This window comes from Python bivittatus, unplaced genomic scaffold (genome assembly GCF_059951505.1).
Source record: "Python bivittatus isolate LINGU-HERP-01145 unplaced genomic scaffold, Pbiv_v1 ctg000220_np1212, whole genome shotgun sequence".
Lineage (NCBI taxonomy): Eukaryota > Metazoa > Chordata > Lepidosauria > Squamata > Pythonidae > Python > Python bivittatus.
Window position 1 is genome coordinate 13693820 of NW_028277048.1, and position 22135 is coordinate 13715954.

At 43.6% G+C, this 22135-nt stretch overlaps 1 protein-coding gene across 1 annotated transcript in view; it reads right to left on the reverse strand.

The window, feature by feature from the left end:
• The window catches only part of PDE1B (phosphodiesterase 1B), a 122188-nt gene extending 107433 nt beyond the window's left edge, over positions 1-14755 (reverse strand). The window contains exons 1-2 of the mRNA XM_088137930.1: positions 14568-14755; positions 14222-14336 (exon numbers count right to left, since the gene is read on the reverse strand). Of these exons, the coding sequence (XP_087994056.1) occupies positions 14222-14336; positions 14568-14742 (290 nt within the window). The 5' untranslated portion in view covers positions 14743-14755. The remainder of the gene's footprint in view (positions 1-14221; positions 14337-14567) is intronic.
• Between the last annotated feature and the right edge of the window lie 7380 nt (positions 14756-22135).

A 22135-nucleotide genomic window follows, 5' to 3' on the forward strand; every position in this document is an offset into this window, starting at 1 on the left:
ATCATTGGGCGAGTCATTCTCTTTCCCTCGTGCTCTCTCTTTCCAATGATATGTTCCTAATCTATGGAGTAATCACCAATTCTCTTGATTGTTGCAACTGTGAAAATGTATGAGGGAAATGAAGTATTTCCTGAATCTAGCAGTGCTATCCCTTAAAAATCAAGAATTCTGGTAAGAGTATGCATAGTCTCCACATCTGAGTAGAAGAAAATCTGGATTTTAACAAATGGGGGAGGGGGGAGCCAGCCTAAACATATCAACTACAAAGTCTAATTTGGACTTCAGTAATTTGAAAAAATCCTTATTTGGCTCAGTCTGCTTTGGAAAATACTTGGTTCAGCTCAAATCCAAATCCAAATATCACCATGAGCAACCTGAACATTTATGTCTCCTCAGTGTTTCTCACTAGGAAATCAACAAATGTCAATGCTTATTTTGCCTTTTGACCAAAACTGGACACAATCTACAGGCACAGTTGTCCGATTTTAGTCAAGTAAGTACAGGCAATTTGTATGCATATCTTTTAGAGGTGTTCCTAAATATCCTGTAAAGTATCAGGGTATGACCAATACAGGTTGTACAAGAGCAGATTTTACAGCTTACTGATTTTAAAAACAATTTGCTCTTTTCCCCAGGGTTTGGAAGCACTCTTGGTGAAAATATACAGCATACCCGTGGCCCCATTAAAGTAACTTGCAAATTGTTAGCAGGAGAGAAAAAGGGTTGGGGAATTATCATGAATGAAACACAGCATCAAAGTATCTCTTATGTTTTATTGTCTACTCAACTGGCAGAGTCATCCAAATTTAAAGCACTTCATCCTTGACCAAGGTGATGGCGCACAATCCAGTAAGGAAATATTATGAAAATGTGCAGGTGCAAATTATCCTACTTTGGACGTATTACGCAAAGACCGAGCTCTCTAGAAAAAGCTCTAATGCTGGAAAAGGTGGAAGGAAAGGGAAGAAGAGGACACCCAGCAGAAAGGAGAATGAACTCCATTCCAGCAGCAATGGTTATTCCATTGGAAGACCTGAAAGACTAGGTTAGGGACAGATCGTCATGGAGAAAATGTACCTATGCAGTTGTTAGAAGTCAAAAATGACTCGATGGCACATAATCAATCATAGTGAAAGAGAACTTTCTTGGAAATTGCAATGAAATTTTTAAAAAGGACTGGATGCTTACTCAGTAGCTCCCCTGAGTATTTGGTTGAGTAGAAGGATGAGACAGAAATCAGATAAATGAATAACATTCTTCTTCAGTTGGCATATTCTTTATTTTGTGACCCTGTGATTTACACATACAGAAAGTGTTAAATTAATACTTTGTGTAATCATAAAAACCCACCTGACTGTAAAGCCTTCAGGAGCATACAATCTTTTTGAATCCAAATATCACACTTCAGCCAAAAAAGTATTCTTGCAACTGGCAAACTAGGACACACAGCTACAAAATGCAGTGAAAATGCAAGAGCAGTTTGTGGTAAGTTCTCTCTATACCCCTTTCCTCCAGAAAGTCAAAAAGGGAATCCTAAGTAGTCCCCTGTTAGTTGTCAGTCACAAAACTCACACTTCTTTCACCATGCCGTAACTATTTACTTCCATGGAGAAAATTGGGGAACAAAACATATATGCTTTTGTAGTCAGAATGTCTGCATATCCATGGATATTCAAATTATTCCTGAAGTGTTCAGAAGACTCGGAAATGGCTGAGGGCAATTTGGAGGACTGTTCCTTAATTTTGAATTTGATCAGACAGAATGCAGTTCAGTTCAGGATTCATCCAAATTCTGCTATGAGTTTTGTATGGCTAATTCACAATAGATGAACAATGGTTTCTCAGCCCCAATTACTTAGCACTAGCTACAGCAACAACCACAGAGTGTTTCCTTTCCCCCCAGAACTAGATTAGGTAAAAGGATCATTAGAAAAACCAGGATCCTATTTCTGAATTAAGGATTATGTCTACCCCCCCTCCAAAAAAAAAGCTCTTATCCTGCACCTGATCCCACTTGGCCAACTTCTAGTAAAAACACAAAAGGCAGTTCTGCAAGCCGGAAGTCTGTCCATTCATATCCCAAGGGTACAACTGCTTCAAAACAATTCATCTTAAGCACAAAAAAAAAGGAGGGGGAAGGGGAGAGATTTTTTCTGGCAACCCTGACTAAATGTTTAAACACAGGATAAACTATTATGCTGCTGCTATGAACTCATAAACTATTTGGATATCCTCAAATCTCTCTCTTGCAAGATTGCAGCCACTGTCTCCCATGGCTTACTCTGAAGTCAGCCTACTGGCTGCATCATTAATACTGAGTGGTTATTTAACTTCATTTGCAATGTTGACCACCACAGGGGCAAGCCATGAATTGTTATTACTATCAAGGATAAATCTCACAGGCCTGCCAAGTCCCCCAGGGAGCTTTGCCAATAGTTGACAAATAGTTGACTGGGCCAAGAAACCTACAGGTAGTCCTCATTTAACAACCACTCATTCAGTGACCATTCAAAGTTATGACAGCGCTGAACAAATGGTGCCTAAGACCGGTCCTCAAAGTTCCAGCTGTCCCAGCACATGATCGCAATCTGGGCGCTTGGCAAGCGGTTCGCACTTACAGTGGTTGCAGCGTCCCAGTCACATCACCATTTGCGACCTTCCCTGCCGGCTTCCCACAAGCAAATGGGGAAGCCAGCAGGGAAGGTCACAAGTTGCTCTAGTAAGTCACTTGCACTCTCCCCCACCTGGCAGCAGCTACCCCCGGCCCCACCATACTCATGTTGTGCCTCGCAGGCCACCCGCATACCCTCCCCCGCCCGGTAGCAGCCACTTACCTGCCTTCTGGCCTGCTTGCAAGCACCTGTGACTTGCTTAATGACCTGCGACCCTCACTTAACAACAACAATGGGGAGTGCCTGAATTGCCATCACTAAGTGATACAGTCACATGATGTCACGCTTTATGACTGCACCGCTTAGTGACAGAAATTCCTGTCCCAATTACCATAGTTAACCAAGGACTACCTGTACAGAGTTTCACAAACTCTATCAAAGTCTCACTCTTGGCTTGGACTAAGCTATATGTAGATACACAAACACAAACACAAACACACACACACACACACACCACTGGCAACTGATGTTTTGTTCAGTTAACCAAATCTGGCTCCACTCAGTGCTGTTGAGAGGCCAAGATGCATTGAACCACAAATGTTTCCAGCGTGATAAATCTTTTACTTTTTAAAAATCCAGGAAGATTGCATGATTGCCAATTACTGCAAGTAAGAATGGTTTATGTGCTTATCTTGGACTCAGCAGAGTCCTGCAGAGAAATGTCACAGGTAAATCTCATGGCCTTTTTCACCCCACAGTTTATTTATCCTTTCCCATTACCCAGACATCTTTCTCTGCTAACTGAGGATAATACTTTTCCCATCTGAAGGAGTGACTCCTGTCCCCAAAAGATTCTGCTACAATAAATCTGTTAAGATTTTCAGGCACACAAGAGTTAGCGCGGCATCAAGTGATCCATCTCTTTCTCATGGTAAAGCTTGTTTGTTACTCGTCCCCCATGAGATTCACAGGTTCATAGGTGACTATATTTTAGATGGATTGAAAACTATCTAAATGACTACTTGGTTAGCTTATCCATGATTTCCTAATGGTTTGCACAAGAGTAAGTAGGGAATCTTCTGAAACAATAGGGCACTTTTTATTAAAAATGCCATCAGTGGACTTGGTGGACAGCAAGGGAGAGGTCTGCGGACATATCAGAACACATGAACACCTATTTGTTTATCACTAACATATCCTAATCACAAAATCTGGAATATCCTGGCTTCCAAACCCTAATCCCATGACCAAGCTTCTATTCAGGAAACCTGGCATGTGTATGTGGATATTTACTCATAATTCTGCATACAGGTATTCAACAAAGTGTAATGGATTTATCACTTTATTTCCCCATATAAAAAGCAATCAAAGCATACCATAAATCGCTAAATTCTTCAGAGGTAATATAGTCTAAATACTGAATCCTTTCCATATTCCAAAAAAATTATTATTGCTTTAGTGGATACTTCCAGACAAAAGAACTCAGAAGATTAAATCAGAATCTTGATGGTAATATAGTACAGTACAGTAGGTAGGACAACAGAAGAAATATAACTAGGCTCAGATGTCTGATCAACGGTGAATCTAGCTTTGATCCCCATTTGCAAAGTGGAAACTTTCCTTCCTTGTTCTCTCATGTTGACTAAACCCATAGTCTCCCAATGCTCTGAAAAGGATTCAGATAAAGCTGAGATTCAGAATGCTTTCCCTAAAAGATAAATATTGGTATATTTTCTGTCTCCAAAATCATCACCAGAGATTTTGATCCTGCCACAACTCTTGAACTCAGAAAACTACCCCCTAACACCTCATTCATCCTCTCAATCTCACATAAGTAAAATAATAATAGATCCAGGCTATGGCATGTTAGGGACCACAGTCAGTTTCTTCAAACACGTGTAGCCAATACAGAAGAAAGCTTGCCTAAAAGCACAACTCTGCTGAAGCAGTATCGCCTTGCAACTGTCAAAGGCAAAACCCACAGGGTCATCCAACTACATTAGGAGCTGTCCATGGTCCTGATCCAGCCTACTTAACTGAATTTGAACATGTAGCACAACAATTCCCTGAAGCCAACCATCTGACAAGACTTTGCTTGCTGGGAATGGGTCTACTACTTCATTTTGCCTGGTGGGATGTACTCACCAAGACTCTACCCATCAAACTGACCCATCTACAACAGAAACACTCAGACTTCCCCAATAAGGAATTGTGGAAATCCAACACATAAAGGCATCAAGTTGAGAGAGGCTGAGGCCAAGCAAAATGGATTCATACCACCATTTCCCAAACCTAACCACATACAGCCAACTCATAGAAAATATATTTATTAATGCATGCAATGTGAAAATTGTCAAAATGGAAATGAAAACCCAATTATGGTGAATTTACAGCAGTGTTTCCATTGGGGAAAAATGTATAGGGTATATTTTGGAAAACCTAGTATTGGACATTAAAAAACTTGGTGTGCCAAATGTCCTGTTACAGTTTCTAACTCTGCCGTTTCTGTGTGTCAGATAGGTTTTCCATGTATTATCCTGATCCCATCAACAATAACATAGCAAGAAATACAACGCAACTCTGGAGTATAGTGTAAGCTAAATTTCAGAGGTCTTCAAACACATCCCCATACATCATATCAGCTGATTATACCTGGCCAGACTAACTTGATTCCTGCTAAATGTAAAACTCACTGCTGCCTGCAAAACCCAATTACTAAGACAGAATCTGACTGCCTCAAACCATCTCTGTGTCAAGGGACGTAGGGACTAATGTGCAAAGAGAGTTTCAAAAACTAACCCAATTGTGCATATAGACACAGCCAATTCAAATAGGCCTCTGAATGCATCCAATGTACATTGATGGATGTTATTCACATAACATGAAGAAACTGCACAAATTCATCACCCACTGAGGAGATGACAAATCAGTCGAACACAGCTCTGCCATACCACCTGCTTGGATAGGAATCCAAACAACTGCATCTGGCTCTGCAAAGGAGATGCTGTGACTCAATCTTGATTGAAACTCAAGGTTCATTTGGTCTAAGAGCTGTCAAACCCATTTCTAGATACCAAATCCTAAAGCTAACGCCCAATTGGCTCGAACAAGTTTCTTCCAGCCAGCTGAACATCACCTCTTCCTGTAACTATCAACAGAATCAAGTCTCCTCAGCTCTGACAAAGTAAAGTAAAATACTGAAAATCCCTCCAAGCACCAGCATAACAGCCTTTACCAATCCAGAGCCCTCCAGATGCACTCCCTCCCTGCCATAATGGAACCTGTATTCCCAGCTCAACTGGAGGTCAGCAAATTGGAGAAAACTGCAGTGTGGAGCAGTTAGCAGTGAGCTGGGCATAGCTCAGGTGGACCCAGATACAAATCCTTGCTCAGCCCACAAGGCCAAAGAGAGAGCTTGAGCCAGTCACTCTTTCTTTCCATAAGCTACCTCACAGGATTGTCAAGAAGATAAAAACCATCTGTGCTTTCTAGAACCAGCTGAGCAAAATCATTCGGTATTCTTGGACTTTCTTCTGAGGATTTCAGCCAAGATTCTTTCAGGTTTATAACACTTACATTGTACTGTTCTTGCTCAGTTCCCACATGCAAGCCTCTGTGAAAGGGGTATGGTATCTGCTACCTTATGGCTTCTCCCATTTGGCTCCAGTAGAACATTGAAAGGAGTGGGTTTATGAAGGAAGGCCACATTAGCATTAAACATGCCATTCAATACTGACAACAACTAGAAGACTGGAGTGTAGTTCCCTTCCAGAGTGTTCAATTTTCTTCACATTCATCCACAACAATCTAGAACCCTAAATGGTCACATGACTGGGCAGGACTACCTGCACAATTCTATCCCTGTTAACATCCAATTGTCAGGAGGGACAATTGCAGTTGGGTAGCCCATGAAGGAACATCTCCCAACACAGATCTTAAAATGTACTAGCTGCCAAGCTAATATATGGGCTGTTTGGAATTAAAAGGAAAACAAGACAGCAAAAAGATGCAATCACAAACAGTTTAAAAAACAAATACAGACATAACACAGCCATTAAATTACAAAAATGAAACAGCAATGGCAGGAGTCAGCAGAAACATAGGTCAGGTTCAATTATTTAGACAGTGCTGTAGGCTAGGAAAAAGGACAATGACTTAATTTGCCTCCTCAATTTTAGAGAGAGAAAAACCCAAGTAAATTGGTATTTCCTGAAGCACAGATCAATCCTCTAAGATGAAGTTATTCCCCAAATCCAGCAGGTGCATTATGTTATCCCAGTGCAATCAGTTTATATAATTTTGGAGAGAGTTCTAAGTAGTTTGAGAGAGGTTCAGTGATTACATGTACAGTATGGAAATGGTTTGCCATTATCTTCTTCCATATTGGTTTTTTTTTAATTTCCCACCTAGCCTACTACCCTGGAATTGCCTGATGGTTTCTCTCAACCAAGTGTTAACCAGGTCCAACACTGCTTAACTTTTAAAGATGAGCCAAGGTTGGCTAGTTGCCGCCACCTGCTATAACTTTCCAATATTATGATTTGCATTAAAAGGGAAATGTAGCCTTATAAACCCCATGTTCCCTTTCCTTATGTGTAGTTTCACCTTTAACAGCTAACACTGCTAAAATCCTCATACCATACATGTTCCCCTCCCTCCGGACAAGGAATCCAACCTATTCTATAGCTTTACCCCAATCTGTCTGATATTTCTGGACTAATTTCCATCATCCTCCATTAAGGGAGGGGGGTGATGAGAGTAACAGTTCAACCCATCTGGAGAGTACCAAACTGGAGAAGGCTGCTCTCTTTTGTACAGTATCTAGCATAACTGCAAAACCATCATTATCCAACAATACAAAATGGAGGCCAGAGATAATGGATGAAAAATGCAAAGAAGACACCATATTCTCCTGTAATCAAATCCACACAAGGCCTGTGTAAGAAAAACAGGATCCGGAATAACTTCAGTCTCAAAGTTGAGATTGACAATGGAGGATATTCTAGGACTAGATATCTGCTGTCATCTATTGCTCATATAGATTTTTTCAGTCCAAATCTGGTAGCCCTAGAATATCCTCCAACTTCAATCTCCACTGAGAAAGACAGAAGGTGTAGGTATAGATATGCACACACAGAGTATCTTAGGAACATCCTTACAATATTCCATTAGATACAATATCATAATGCACTCACAAAGAACATGGGTATTAAACTACTCTGTTAACAGGATTCAAGGACAGAGTAGGCAGATAAGATCAAGTATATCTAAGGAAAGCGATAAGAAGTGCAACCTTGAAGCAACAGACGTAAGTTAAGAAGGAATGCTGAAAAGACCTCCCCCCGCCACCCTTGGCAAACTTTACAAAAATACCTACCAATCAAAGCTATGCCCCAATAGATGCTTGGTGGAGGATTTTTCACCCTTCTCCTCCTCTGCAGAATGTCTTTCAGAGTTACAAATGCAATGGCAAGTCTTCTTGGGACACAAGCAGCCCAACGCACATCCACAGTTGCCAGTCATCTTCCCACCAAATACATGACGTTCAAACAGCCCAAGCCCCACTCAAGCGCAAGCCCTTTGAAGCCGACTCTGCCAAAGCTTCAGCATGTGCTTCAGCATTTGCCTTCAACACTGGTTGTCTTCTTCCCAAGACATGGGCAATGCAACCTGTAAGGAGATGTATTTCTGACTCCAGTCATTGATATCTTGGGACTGTCTGTTCCACATAGAATCTGCTCACTGGCTATGCCTGGGCAAAGGAAGTTTGCTGCAGATTTGTCTCCCCAAGCCATGAAGGGGATTGGAACTCAGAAGCAAACCTTCCTGGTGGTAGCAGCACCCTCACTCTAGAATACTCTGCCCTCAAGATCACAATGACCCCTTCCATATTAATATGCAGAAAAGGTGGACTTTTTCAGAGAGCCTTCAAAGCAGAAGGTGCTCCAGGACTGGTAACAACCATTCAGATCAGGAGTTGATAGTTTGTATTCACGTTTCATTTGTGCTGTATTTATTTATGGTTTTTATTTTACACACATCAGTTTAATGACATAAGCTGTCTAGAATCATTTGTTGAGGGGTCATACAAATCAATGTAAACAGATAAATACACTCTCCAGCAAAACAGCTGTGCCAGGGCTGAAACAGATCCGGGAACAAGACCAGCAGGAAACAAATACATATTGAGTGGGCAACCAGGCATGTTTAGGGAATCATCAAAGCTTTTTTCAACACTAAAAATGTTTCTTCCATATTTCAGAGCAATCCAGCATTGCCAAATATTCATGGTTTTTTTTTTTTAAGTATAAAACTCTGAGGGGCAATACTATATCAAAACCCTGAACAATGGTGAAATTTCAGCCCACCTATTCAAGTTTCCAACCCAGGAAGATTTCTAGCTACCATAAAGGAGAGGATACGTTGCTCAGCTCCCAACACTCTCAGTGCTACCCACCCATGAGGGATGCTGGAAGCTATAATTCAGTAATACAGTGGAACCTCGGTTTACGAACTTAATTAGTTCCGTGACTCTGGCCGCAACCCGAATTGGTCGCAACCCGAAGGAAATTTCCCCATAAGGTTCAATGTAATTACCGTTAATCCGTTCTGGCGTGGAGGACAGGGAGGCGGCTATTGCTTGGAGGGAGAGTCCCCCTCCCTACGACCACGTGTCAGGGGCGGAAAATGGCCGCAGACCACGTGTCAGGGGCGGGAAAATGGCCACGGACCACGTGTCAGGGGCGGGAAAATGGCCGCGGACCACGTGTCAGGGGCAGGAAAATGGCCGCGGACCACGTGTCAGGGGCAGAAAAATGGCCGCGGACCACGTGTCAGGGGCAGAAAAATGGCCACGTATCCTGTTCATACCCCGAGACGGAGTACGCAAACTGAAGCAAAATTTTGCGGCCGGAGCTGGTCGTAACCCGAAAAGGTCGTTAACAGAAGCGTTCGTAACCCGAGGTTCCACTGTACCTAGAAAGCCACCAGTTCCCCATCCCGGTATCCTGTAATACTGCTTGATCATCTACAAGTCTGCAATTATACATCCCCAAGTATATTCAGCTCCAAAAGATGCCAACCAAGAGCCAATGAAAGGCATGGACTAAAAGATATCTAACAAACTGTTAGACCCTTCTGTCACCTTACAAGGAGTCAAATTTTGAGGCACTGGCCCCAATGTTCCCTTCTTCAAGGCCTCCTTCCAAATTTCTTTAACCAAGAGATGGCTTGATGAAAACTACTGATTCTTTTACAGCCAAGGGACAGGATTGGAGAAAAATATGGTCATGAGGAAGTTCCCATACCTTGAGGATGAAATTAGGGGAAGCTACTGAAAAAACTCACAAATGACAGTAGACTGAGCTCCAGTATAAATGGGATGCAGGCAATGTATGCAACATTTTCCTGGGCATATCTTCTACATGACTCCATCATATGCACATCAACATTACCAGGATGTCAGTAATCTGTGACCTACACCCACAAGTGTGTGGCATGTTAATGCTATATGTATAGAAGCTAACAACACATGATGCATGCATAAATATATATGAAGAAGGAAATCATATGGAAAATTTGCCCAGATCAGTGCTTTAGCTGTGGTTTAAATCAGGTCACAAAATCTGGAAGCATTGTTTGTTGATAACCTTATCCGTAGGATAGCACAGCAGAAAAGGAAAAAGCACCAGAAAAGGCCACTGAAAATTATTTTAAAAATTGTAGCAGCTTCCCTATGGGGAAAAGCCCAAATATTGAGGGATGCTTAATGTTAAGGGGATAAACTACAGAAAATAAGACAGAACTGTATAAAATCATACACAAGAACAACAAAATATATATTGATTTTCCTACACTTTTAAAAGACTGTATTTGAATAAGCACTGCAACTAATTGTCAGGAAAGCCAGCTCAGAAATGGAGAAATACAATTCTACACCATGCATGAAATATTTGTGGGAATCATGGCCACAAGACATGAACAAAGAGAACTGAATAACCATGGGGAAGATGGAAGGATAATTCTGAACCTAGGGAAAAAGTAAAGCATACGGTTCCCCTCATTTTGTTCTAATCAGATTCAAACCCACCCTAATTAAAATAAACTTGCCATAAGTCTCCTGTATCAAAACATCACTGACCTCAAATTGTAGGCTCACAAAATGTGCAAAAATAGTCATCAACACAAAAATCTGAGTGTAAGGTTCAGTTCCAACCTAATCGTGTCCCCAATATCTCAATTTTTAATATATTTTCCTTTCATGGAAATCATGCCATTTCTCCCTCAAAATGAACACAGGAAGAAATAAACCTTGAGACTATTTCACAAGACACAGTGCCCATTTACACATTTCACTACAGCACATGTAAATTTGCCAATACGTATATATTTTACAAGGTCCACAGTAACTCCCAGCTCCTCGACTTGCATGACAGTACGATGCCTGAATGTGTCACATTCACAGTTTGGTGCTTCACATGTGTCCTTGAAAAACATGCCAAGAAAAGCACCTGTGAGCTTTTTCAGTCTCAGTTTCCCTAGTTATAATCTAGGAACAGGCACAATCTGGATTGGAGGGTTGTCTGACAAGGGGACTCAGGACATGCTGAGATCACGTGGCCATTCCCAATCTATCATCACAGATTTCTGGCAACTGCCTGGACAGGTTCCTGCAGTTTTCTTGGCAAGGTTTTTCAGAAGTGGCTTGCCTTGCCTCCTTCCTAGGGCTGAGACAGAGTGACTGGCCCAAGGTCACCTAGCTGGCTTTGTGCTTATGGTGGGACTAGAACTCCTGGTCTCCTGGTTTCTAGCCTGGTGCCTTAACACAAAACTGTCTCTCCATGGTTAATAAACCTATATATTTATCCTGAGAAGCCAGTGAAAGCTTTACCACTGAATTAAAGAGTCTCCAAAGAAGAATGCTCAGATGGTGCTTAACAGCCTCAATTTGTAAGCATGGAGGGAGGCCATCCAGTCCAGTGGTTCCCAAGATGATGTTGGACAAACATTCAATGGTTGAATACTGTCTAGGGGCCAAAGGTCAGTATCACTAATGCCAGCCTGTGGTATCTGTTCCAGATGTTGTAGGCGATAGCAGCTGACATCTAAAACATCTGGAGGCCACCGGGTTCTCTACTTCTGATCATCTCTGCCTAACTATAACCCTCTGGAGTTTCAAAACAGGACCTTACCCCAATGGCTGCTGCTGGATCCTTTTAACTAGGAATGCCAAGGATTCAATGCCAAGAACTCCTACAAATCAAGCAGATGTTCTGCCACTTGGCTGCAGCCCCATCCTGGCCTTACGCAGCATCTCTCAGTTCTGTGTCCCACCACTATTTCACACTGCCTCCCCATAGTAACTCAGGGAAAAATTCCAAGGCAGAAAAAACGAGCACTGAAGGTTTACAACCAGTCCTACTCCAGCCACTCCACAATCTTCCTCTTCTCTTTTTAAATACTGAAATATCCAGTTAATTAAATTTGCCAGCTATTGACTAAACATCGTATTTGTCCCATTCAAGTCCTCTGAAAGTGTTAGCTATCCACAGTTAGGTACTAATCTCTGCTTTGGTTATTTAAAAAAAACTGGCACCCAAACTGATAGAGGGTGCCTCCTTTTCCTGCAGAACTTATTTACGAGTTGCCCCGTTAAGCTAGAACCAGATTCCTAAAGAGCAAGAATACAACCTAAGCTGGAGAAATGATTACATGGATGGCTCAGCCATCTAAACTGCAAGCACAACTGCTCTTCATTTTAACACACGGTCATGTTTGGATTTTCAAAAGAGCTCAGTGTGGTTTAAATGATATTTCTCCTTCTTTTTCCAAGTTCATCTTCACAACAACCCCAGCAGGTAGCTTAGGCTGAGAGATGCTGGCCGGCTCAAGGTCACCCAGTGAGCTCTGCAGATTAGCCAGCATTTGCTCTTGCTCTCTGCAGGTGGTCATACAACAGGCAAGATAATGGAAGCGAAAAGGGTGGGGGATTATGGGGCAAAGGACACCTTCAAGTCACATCCCGCTCTGCAGTTCCAGAATTTCAGCAATGTGTTTCCAGCACACAGCAGTACATTAACAAATTCCAATCCACAGAATATCACTGCTATCCAGGCTCACCGCACTATAGCCCCACCAGACTTAGCCATTATGAGCAAAGCTGAGGCAAGCTGAGAGCGATGGGAGTTGCCACCAAAACATCTGAACAGCACTGGACTGTGGGATGGAGATTTCAGGAGCAAAGATACAAGGGCTTTGTGTCCAAATGCAGCAGACTGCACCACATCCCACAAGTTTCACTATATAAATTGACGCCTTCTGTATGAAAACCAGGCTGCCTCAAGCCACAGATCTCTGTGTGGTCTGGGGGGTAATGCGTAGACTCAGAACTCTGTTCCGCTGAGCTAAACAGGGACTGCTTCCCAGGCAAATGATACGGGATTTTATTTTGAGCGCACTGGTAAGGGCCATCTCCAAACCATGCAGTGTTCTGGCTTAACTCTAGATAATAGGAATAATAATAATACTAGCGCTGGAAACTGCTCAGCAGACATAGGGTTAGCTAAGGTTATCTATGTCCATAACGTAAAGAAGATTTCAACCAAAGGCTGTCTGATCTGTAGTTCAGTCCCTCAACTGCTGTGCCACGCAGTGTATGCACATTGAGGTCCACACCTGGAACTTTTCAGGGACAGTGAAACACCATTCTCATATGTATGCTGTGGGCCTTTAGCTCAATGGCTAAGCACAATCTTTGCACCCAGGCCCTAAAATACCTTAAGTCTTCAATTAATGATAACCAAAAACAACAGGTGAGAGGTGATGAGCTGAAGAGAGGTACAGAAAGAGAAAGAGAGGCTTTCTGTGCTTAATTCTATGCGCTACTGCTTTGGGAGAGTGATTACTCCTTCTCACACCTCACAGCGGACCCTAAATGACAGAACGAGCGGCAGGCAGGTTTTGTTTGGATGCACTTCAAGCTTCTAGTCCTCACAGATGCAAAATGGCAACAAGCATCTTTTCAACGTGCGCTCACTCCACCTGCGCGCGCTCACCCCACCTGAAGGATGCCTAACTCCCCACTGAACACTTGACAAGAGCTGCTGGCGACAGCAGGAGCGTGGAAGGGGGAGGGAAGTCCCATACCAAAGCAGCTTGAGGCTATTCAGCCAGAGCTATTAATTGCTGCGGCAGGAAAGAAGAAAAAAAGCCTCACAGCGGTGAAGCCTGGCAATACCTAATGTCAGCAGCATACACAAAATTCAGCATGATCAACTCACTCCGATGCATGGAAGCTTAATTGAACCCCAAAGGGGGGAGTCGGGGTGACTGGACGCAGGGAACCACTGAATGCCCGATTCTCTGTCCAGAGCCTAGACCACACGTGGAGGGGGAGCAGGGCTGCAAACCAAGCCCCCTTTCCCCCTCCCACAAGTACACACACACCCTTGTAGCAAATCCTTGCCCACCGATCCAGCTGCCAGGCCAAGTCCGACGGCAAGAAGTCTCCAAGGCTACTAAAAGGTAGCGCGAGTGCCGGGGCAGAAAAACTAACCGCAGAGAAGAGGGACCGATCTGAACCGCAGGAGAGCCGCGACAGGGTTACTCACAGCGCTCGGAGCTTGACCCACATCTTCTTACTGGGGGCAGACTTGAGCTCCAGAGGGGAGGGACAGCCCTCCGGGGACTCCAGCAATTCGAGGTGCGGGGATTCCATCGCGGGATCTTCATACGCCAGCGGCGAGAGGGTGGGGATCGGGGAGGAAAGAGAAAAAAATGATGACCCCCTCCCCGGACAGGAGCCCCCTGCACCTCCCGCCCCGCGGCAATCCTCGGAGTCTCCCCCCGCCCGCCCGCCACCCTGCCACCCCCGTCCCTGCTGAGCGGCCTGACAACCAGCGCCCTCTCCTTCCACCACCGCCACCCCCCGCCTGCGCGCTAGTTCCGCCGTGTTACCGGCTGATTTCTCGGCGCTCATCGCTATCTCGGGAACTCGCTGCCGGCGCGAGTGTAAAGGAGCAAGGGGCGGGATGGGGCCGAGCGTGCCGCCTGAATCATCCTCCGCTGGGTGACTGGCAGCCAATCCCCCCGCCCCGCCGCTCGTGTGCCGGTCTGGGCGCTCCCCCATCATGGCCTCCCTCGGAGGGCGCCCCCTCCTCCTTCCCCTCTCCTCCGGAGCCAGGCTTCCCTGAGCCACCCCTCCCCTTCCGCAGCACCCACGCGCGGACTCGCGGGGAAGAAGAAACGCTGCCTCCGCTGCTCCTCCTCGCCGGAGACGCGTCTAGATCCGCCTCTCCAAATCCGCTCGCCTTCGCGGATGCCCAGAAGTGTCCCAGACTTGGAAGGGGAGCTAAAATGGCCCCGCGCCGGGCCGTCGACCGCCCCCCCGCCTCGCCTCGCCGCAGCGAGTGCCCGCTATCCCCGCGCCCAGATCCTGAGCCTGAGCGAGGGCTGGCCTTGCAGCCGAGCGCCGGCAGCGCGCTCTGCTTGCAGTTACCCGGATCTGCTCGCCCTTTCTGCCGCGGGAGACCCCTGTGCGGCGTCCCAGCACGGAGCGATCCTATCGAGGCTGGCGCAGCGGTGGCTCCTGCTGCTTCCTCCGAGCGCATCCGGATTCCTGAAGCAGATCGCTCGCAGTGCAACTTTCGGCGAGGGAGCAACGCCACGGCGTCAGCGGCTTGCCCGCTGGTCCCTGTTGCGGCAGGTGCGACGCGGCGGCGCCTGCTGCGCCGCTACAGTATAGGGAGAGGCTGGCCGAACAAAGGGGAGGGCAGGGAGAGGAACCAAAGCGCCACCCAGTTGCTGGTTGGTCCGGCTTTCGGGGCAGCGCACTTGGCCGCGCGAGCGAGGTGGTTTCCTATCCCAGCAGCCGGCCCCGTTGCGACAGATTCTCTGAGCACGTGCAGAGGAGTCTGAAGGAAGCAGAAATAGACGCTCACAAATACGCAGGACACCCCTCCTCCACTTTGCCCCTTAGTAGCCGGTACCGAGGAAACAGCCCGTAATTCTGGAGAGAGCAAACAGCCATCGAGACTAACCACCGCCGACAGCCTGATCTGATTTCCCCCTTGAATCTGTCTGGTCTCGTTCTGAATAACCATAAAGGGGAGCCTTGTGCAAAAAAAAAAAAAATGCTTCCTGTTTATCAGTCCTGGATCTCTAAGCATTTAGTTTTTATGGGTGACCATCAATTTTAACACTGTGAAGGAGAAAAACTTCTCTCCCTCCACCTTTTCGGTCACAGCAGGTGGCAGCACCGGGCCAAGCCTGACTCTTCTTGCAAAAAGACAAACAGCCTCTGGCTTGATGAGTCCTTGAACGGGAGACCACCAGGAAATGCCAGGGTTGTAGGCTAGACAGAGAAGTCAGGAATAAACATCTCCAAAAGAAGGCAATGAGAAACCACTTCTGTATTGTTGGCAAGCAAAATGACACTGAGTCATGTCAAAGTAGTTAGCAGAAGTCAGACTCAATGGAGTCTCATACTAGAGACTGCCATCTGTAGCTTATACCAGATCTTTTTAACTTGAGCTATTTTTAATGCCCCAGCTGAGCTCCAGATGGTAAGAGAAAAAAAACCATCACTAAGCATCTGCAAAGTGCCTGTCATTACTGCCATCAGTTCAAGGAAACACATGTCCAGAAGTGAGGACTGTTTGCTTTAAGAGCTAAACATATCTCCTTAGCTCCCCTCAGTCTCATGTCTGGACAGGGATGTGTCCATGTCATCACCAACCTCTTCTAGGTTATATATCTCTATCATGTTTTCTTGGAAAAGAGATTCAAGTGGCATGGTGTATCTATAGCTACAAAGATCAGAATCGTACAAATAATGGTGTTCCCTGTGACACTCTATGGAAGTGAAAGTTAGACTTTGAAGAAGCAGGATAGGAACAGCATTGATGCTTTTGAACTTTGGTGTTGGAGAAGACTCCTGAGGGTAGCATGGACAGCCAAGTAAACCAATGAATGGATCACTGAACAAATCAACCCAGAGTTCTCACTCGACCAGGCTCACATTATCCTACTTTGGGCACATGATGTGAAGACCTTGCTCTCTGGAAAAGGCTCTGATGCTGGGAAAGGTGGAAGGAAAGAGGAAAAGAAGTGGATGACCAGCAACAAGGTGGATGGACTCAGTTACAGTGGAGATGGGTGCACCTTTGGAAGACCTGAAGGATCACGTTAGAGACAGATCGTCATGGAGAAAATTGATCTATGCGGTCACTAAGAGTCAACACTGACTTGATGGCACATAATCAATCAAGCAAGCAATCATGTTTCCACTTATACATCTTAGCTCCAGAAGCTGTAATCTTTTCTCGTAGGGAAGCTACTCCAACCTGCTAATACTTTTTTGTTGCTCTGTTTAGTACCGTTCTCAGCTCTGCAGTTCCATTTCTCACATATGGTGACCAGAACTGTACTACAGGTAGACTCACCATAGGTTTATATAATAGCTTTGCTCTATTGGTTGTTTTATTTTCAGTTGCATCTCTAATCATTCCAAGCATGACATTTTCATTTTTTTAAATGTCCCAACACTTCTGGCGGGATTCAGACAGGGATGGCTAATGTGGTTAAAACAGGTTACCCCAACCTGGCATTCTCCCAATATATTGGACTAACATAATTATCATGCATGTATTTTCTCCAGCAAACTGTGAATGATGGGAGCTGGAAGACAACACTAGAGATTCCCAAGTGGATAACTGGATTAGGGCTGAAGGAGGTGCAGATTTACCTTGAAGTTGACTGCATGACCTTCAGCTTTGTCATCTTTTGATTTAAACTAACTCAGTTATCAGAATATAAGAGGCAGAGGACCCTGCATTCTTCCCTCTGCATCACAGAAAAGATGAATGGGAGTAGGGAGATAAATACAGGTAGTCCTCACTTGACAACCACAGTTGGGATCAGCAACTCTGTTGCTAAGCAATGTGGTCGTTAAGCAAAACATCATGTGATCATGCTGGACTTATGACATCAGTTCCGTAACTAACGTAATCACGTAACCACGGGATGCTGTGATGGTCATAAATGTGTGCTGGTTGCAAAGCACCCAAGCCGTGATCACGTGACCATGGGCATGCTGCAACAGTGGTAAGTTCAATGACTGGTTGTAAAGTTACTTTTTCAGCACCATTGTAACTCTGAACAGTCGCTAAACAGGGCAGTCATTAACTGAGGACTACCTGTAATTATAGGTGTGCAGAAGAAGGAATTCTGGTAGTTTGCTGGCACAATAGCTTCAGGTATGGTGAAAAATGTTACACCTGGCAAAATGCAGATAAATTGATATTACGAGCTTCAGGATACCTGTTACAAGATCCTCAGATGTATCAATACTGATCCAGACAAGTCTTTATTTGATCCTGAACTTTCACTCCTGGCACTAGACTAGGGATGCAAAATTCAGAAACCTGTCACTCACCAGCATCCACAGAGTTAGGGAGGGTGCCAAAAAATAGATACTTCTTTCCTTTTTTTTTTTTTCTGGAGAATTACAGGCATCCCATTTTTCCCCTTATAACCCCAAACATCCTTCTGCAATGATTCCTGGCCCTGCTCACTCTGCAATGAACCCTTAACGTGTTTCCTAAAGCTGGGGGTGGCCTTCAAGCCAAGGGAAGATGCACATTCCTGCAGGAGAGAGGTGCCCCAAGACAGCTTACAAGCAGGACTTGACAAAGAGACCGGTCCTTTGCTTCTCACCATGACCTGATCATCCTTGGTGCTACGCTGCTGCCTCTTCTGTTCCCCACCATTAAGATTAATGGCTACCGATAGAAGTGTTCTCCAGTCATTTGTTTAACCTTGTCCTTTCTCTTTCTAGTAACATGTATATTCTTTCCCAGAATATATACATATACAACATGTATATTAGCAGAAAGCTAGATACAGAAAAAAGCATTATCTCAGCCCTTTAAAAGGCAACCCCATCTGTATTTTTTTTTAATTGCTGAAGTTTATTTTAAAGTGCATATATAAATCTTAAACCCATTTCCATTGTGGTGTTTTGCAGTAACAGTTTTTCCCCAATCCTTGTTGATACTTTGAGGCTGTTCTTATGCAGTTTGCCCCAACGTTGTATGAGTGGCAAATGAAAAATATGAACTACCAGGAGCCGTGTGATAGAGGCAGCATAGAAGCTGTATAACATAAATTGCTTATAAAAATGGGCTTGTAATATGCAGCTTATGAGTTACCTACCCCTGTTTTAAATAATTGTGTAGAAGAAGTTTAACTGGCTGCCACTATTCTTGCCCTTGAGTTGCCAGATGCAAGCAAATGCCAGTATTCTGTATTAGACATTTTGAAAACATTAACACAGCTGAGGCCCCTTCTAATCTTACTGAGGTACAGAATATACAAAATGCTACCATCAAGCTGGCATATATTCTAGCCTCAAAAAACACTAGCACTAGTGAATCGACATAGATATTCAACTGCCCAGAAAAACCCCTCTAGTTGGAGTCATGACCCTTAAACTCCTTTAAAGTTAGGGATGAGGAGATACAGAAATATACCTCGAAAGAGCCTTTTCAGTAGCAACAATCAGATTTGGGGGGTTTCTGGCAGGGAGATTAGGATGGACAAATGAACTCTCATTACTGTGTATCTTCTGATACCTCTAGAAGGAATTACAATTATTTTCCAAAAAAGCTATGTTGCCTCACCATTTCCAAAAAATGTTATATTGCCTCAGCAAGCTAACATTGCTGAGCTAAAATCATCGCAAACATAAATAATAAAAATATTATAAAGCTACATTACAAAAATAGGAGATGTTATGGGCAATACTGGGAACCAGGACAGTCTCCTGTATCTTTGACACACGCATATATATTAAGCAGAAGCAGGTTGGGAGAGAGAGCTAAAAAACTACAACTTTGTGTTATTAGAAGTGCCACAAGAAGCCCTTCAAAATTGCAAATCTAGATCTTTGCACTAGGAATTGCTGTTTTTTAAAATTTTCCAACACTTATTTCCTTCCTTTTACAGCTGTATGATCCACATCTGTTGTTAGAGGTACCATATAACTTCACAGTATATCAGTTACTGTGGGGTGCCCAGCGTGTCTGGGGCCAGTGGCTACACGAGGGCCATTAGGCTCTGCCTTTCAGAAACTAGGTGGGTTCTGAACAAGCACATTTTATTAAATAAAAAATAAATTAATCAAACATAGTTAATTTGACAACTCCTTATACACATAATGATTCTTCCTCTCCCCATTAAAAATGACTATCAGTGGCAATTTTTGGAAATTCTAGGAGCCACATGCAAGTTTGGGAACATGGGGACATACGTTCATAACAAAACTGAAAGCAAATCAAGGAAGGATTTTGTTTAATAACGTGGCTGCTTAATAATCACATACAAACAGACCTAAAGAAAGCAGAACTGTCTAAAGAAAGAAAGCCATCTTAAAAGCACTGCTGTTTGGTAAATTTTCAGCTTCCACCAAGAGTCTAGAAAGGAAATGGTAATTGCAGCAAAACTGCATATAAGGTTCGATATAGGAAAGTACAACCATACTTTATTCATCTTGCAGAAAAGATAGGCTTTGTTTATTTATTTGTTTGTTTGTTTGTTTGTTTATTTATTTATTTAGCAAATTTATACATCTGCCCATCTCACCAAAACGACTCTGGCTTCGTTCCCAACTAGTCAGCGTTTTCATGACAATCTTTCAAGCTCCACAAGCTTCGTTATGAAATCAGACCCGGAAATGTTCAAATGTTTTCGTCTTTGAATGTGTTAAGTTTAGATTTCAGCTTGATATGACTTTGCCTTTTAAAAACCATTATTGCTGTTATCATCATCATCATCATCATCATCATCATCATCATCATCATCATCTTCATCACCTAGTGTGCAGGAATGAGCTGTTTCCAGATAACAGAACTGCAGTTTATTTCCCCTTGGTGAAATCACAGTTTTGTCAGTTGTATCTGGTGCTGGGCTTTTATGTAATGTGTTTATGTAACACGTGGGTGGGTGGTGTGTTTCTATACTGTATCTCACAATTGCACTGCAGCAAGAGAGCAGCCTTGCCATGGCCGTTTCCATCTCAGAGCTGTGTCAGGAATTAAGTAAAAAAAAGGGGGGAGGGATCTAAATATTCAAAGGGCTGAAAGCATCCTCATGTTTTATACATGTTTCAGAAGAACATGGTAAAATCACAATAAGATTTCCAAAGACACAAGGGAAAAAAGGTCTATCCCTTTGCACCTTCAGATTCTCTTATCTTTAAATTGGGCTAGTAAGCTGAAAGGGATAAGGTTCTCCTGGCTATTTCCACAAGTCTTTACACTGCCCCCCACCCCCGTAAGGTGATGTACAGCCATTAAAGTAGGTAATATATGTCAGGCAATTATATGTATCACCTACTGATTTTTTACAGAGCAAAGTATAGTATTTAAAAAAGAGAAACTTGCTAGCAGCAGCAAGTTCTCTTCATTTTAGCTAGTTAAGAGTAGTTTCCTTCTTTGTGGAAGAAGCGACGCCACCATTGGGAAAAGTTGGTTAGAATAATATTTCTCCATAACTGAATCAACCCTTCCCACTCACTTTTGGCCAATGTGTTCAACTAACTCTCAGAATTATTAACTCATTATGCTATTTTGGTTCAGTTATGGGGATTTTAGACTGATCTTGAATATTGTATTCCTGACTAAGATGATTGAGAAGGTGGTGGCCCCACAGCTCCACATTCATTTGGATGAAGCTGCTTATCTGGATCATTTCAATTTGGGTTGTGGTGGAAATATGGTACTGAGACTCTTTTAGTCACTACAGTGAATGACCTGCACTAAAATTAGATGGTGTGAATGCAGCCCTACTAGTTATCCCAAATGTGTCCATTCCTTTACAATCTATCATGGTGTTTTTCTGGGCTATTTGCTATGGCTGTGTCTTGAATAAACTGGTTTGCAGTGGTTCCATTCCTTCTTGTTGGGCTGTGTCCAGAAGGTGGTGCTGGGAAGGGATAATCCTTGAAATGTAGGCCATTGATTTATGATGTCCCACAGAGTTCCAACTTATCTCCACTGCTATTCAATCACCAAGTATTTTAGATCAGGTGTCATCACTATTTCTCCTTTCCATCTAACTCGAAGAAACCCATTGTCATACTTCAACTCTGCCTAATTTTACTAATGAGCTATATAAAGCAAAGGAAGCTGAAATTAAATCCAGAAACAATAGAGGGGTTGTTGGTAAAGAGAAATTGGATTCAAGGATTGAGGCAAAGCCTGTTGTTGCACACCTACCTCCCGAAAAAAAGCAGGCCTGCTCCTTAAGTGCTCCTTGATCCTCAGCTGTCTTTGGATTTATAAGTTGGGAGAAAACATCAGTCTCAGATATTCTGATTAAACTACTTTGATGCTGGAAGAGAGGAAGACTTAAGGAAGGTGAAAGAAGAGAAAAAGCAAATCCCAATCTACTGCTCAATATTAAGCAACTAAGATTATGTCTAGATTATATCAACAGGCAATGCTATCCCAATAGATATGGGTAGA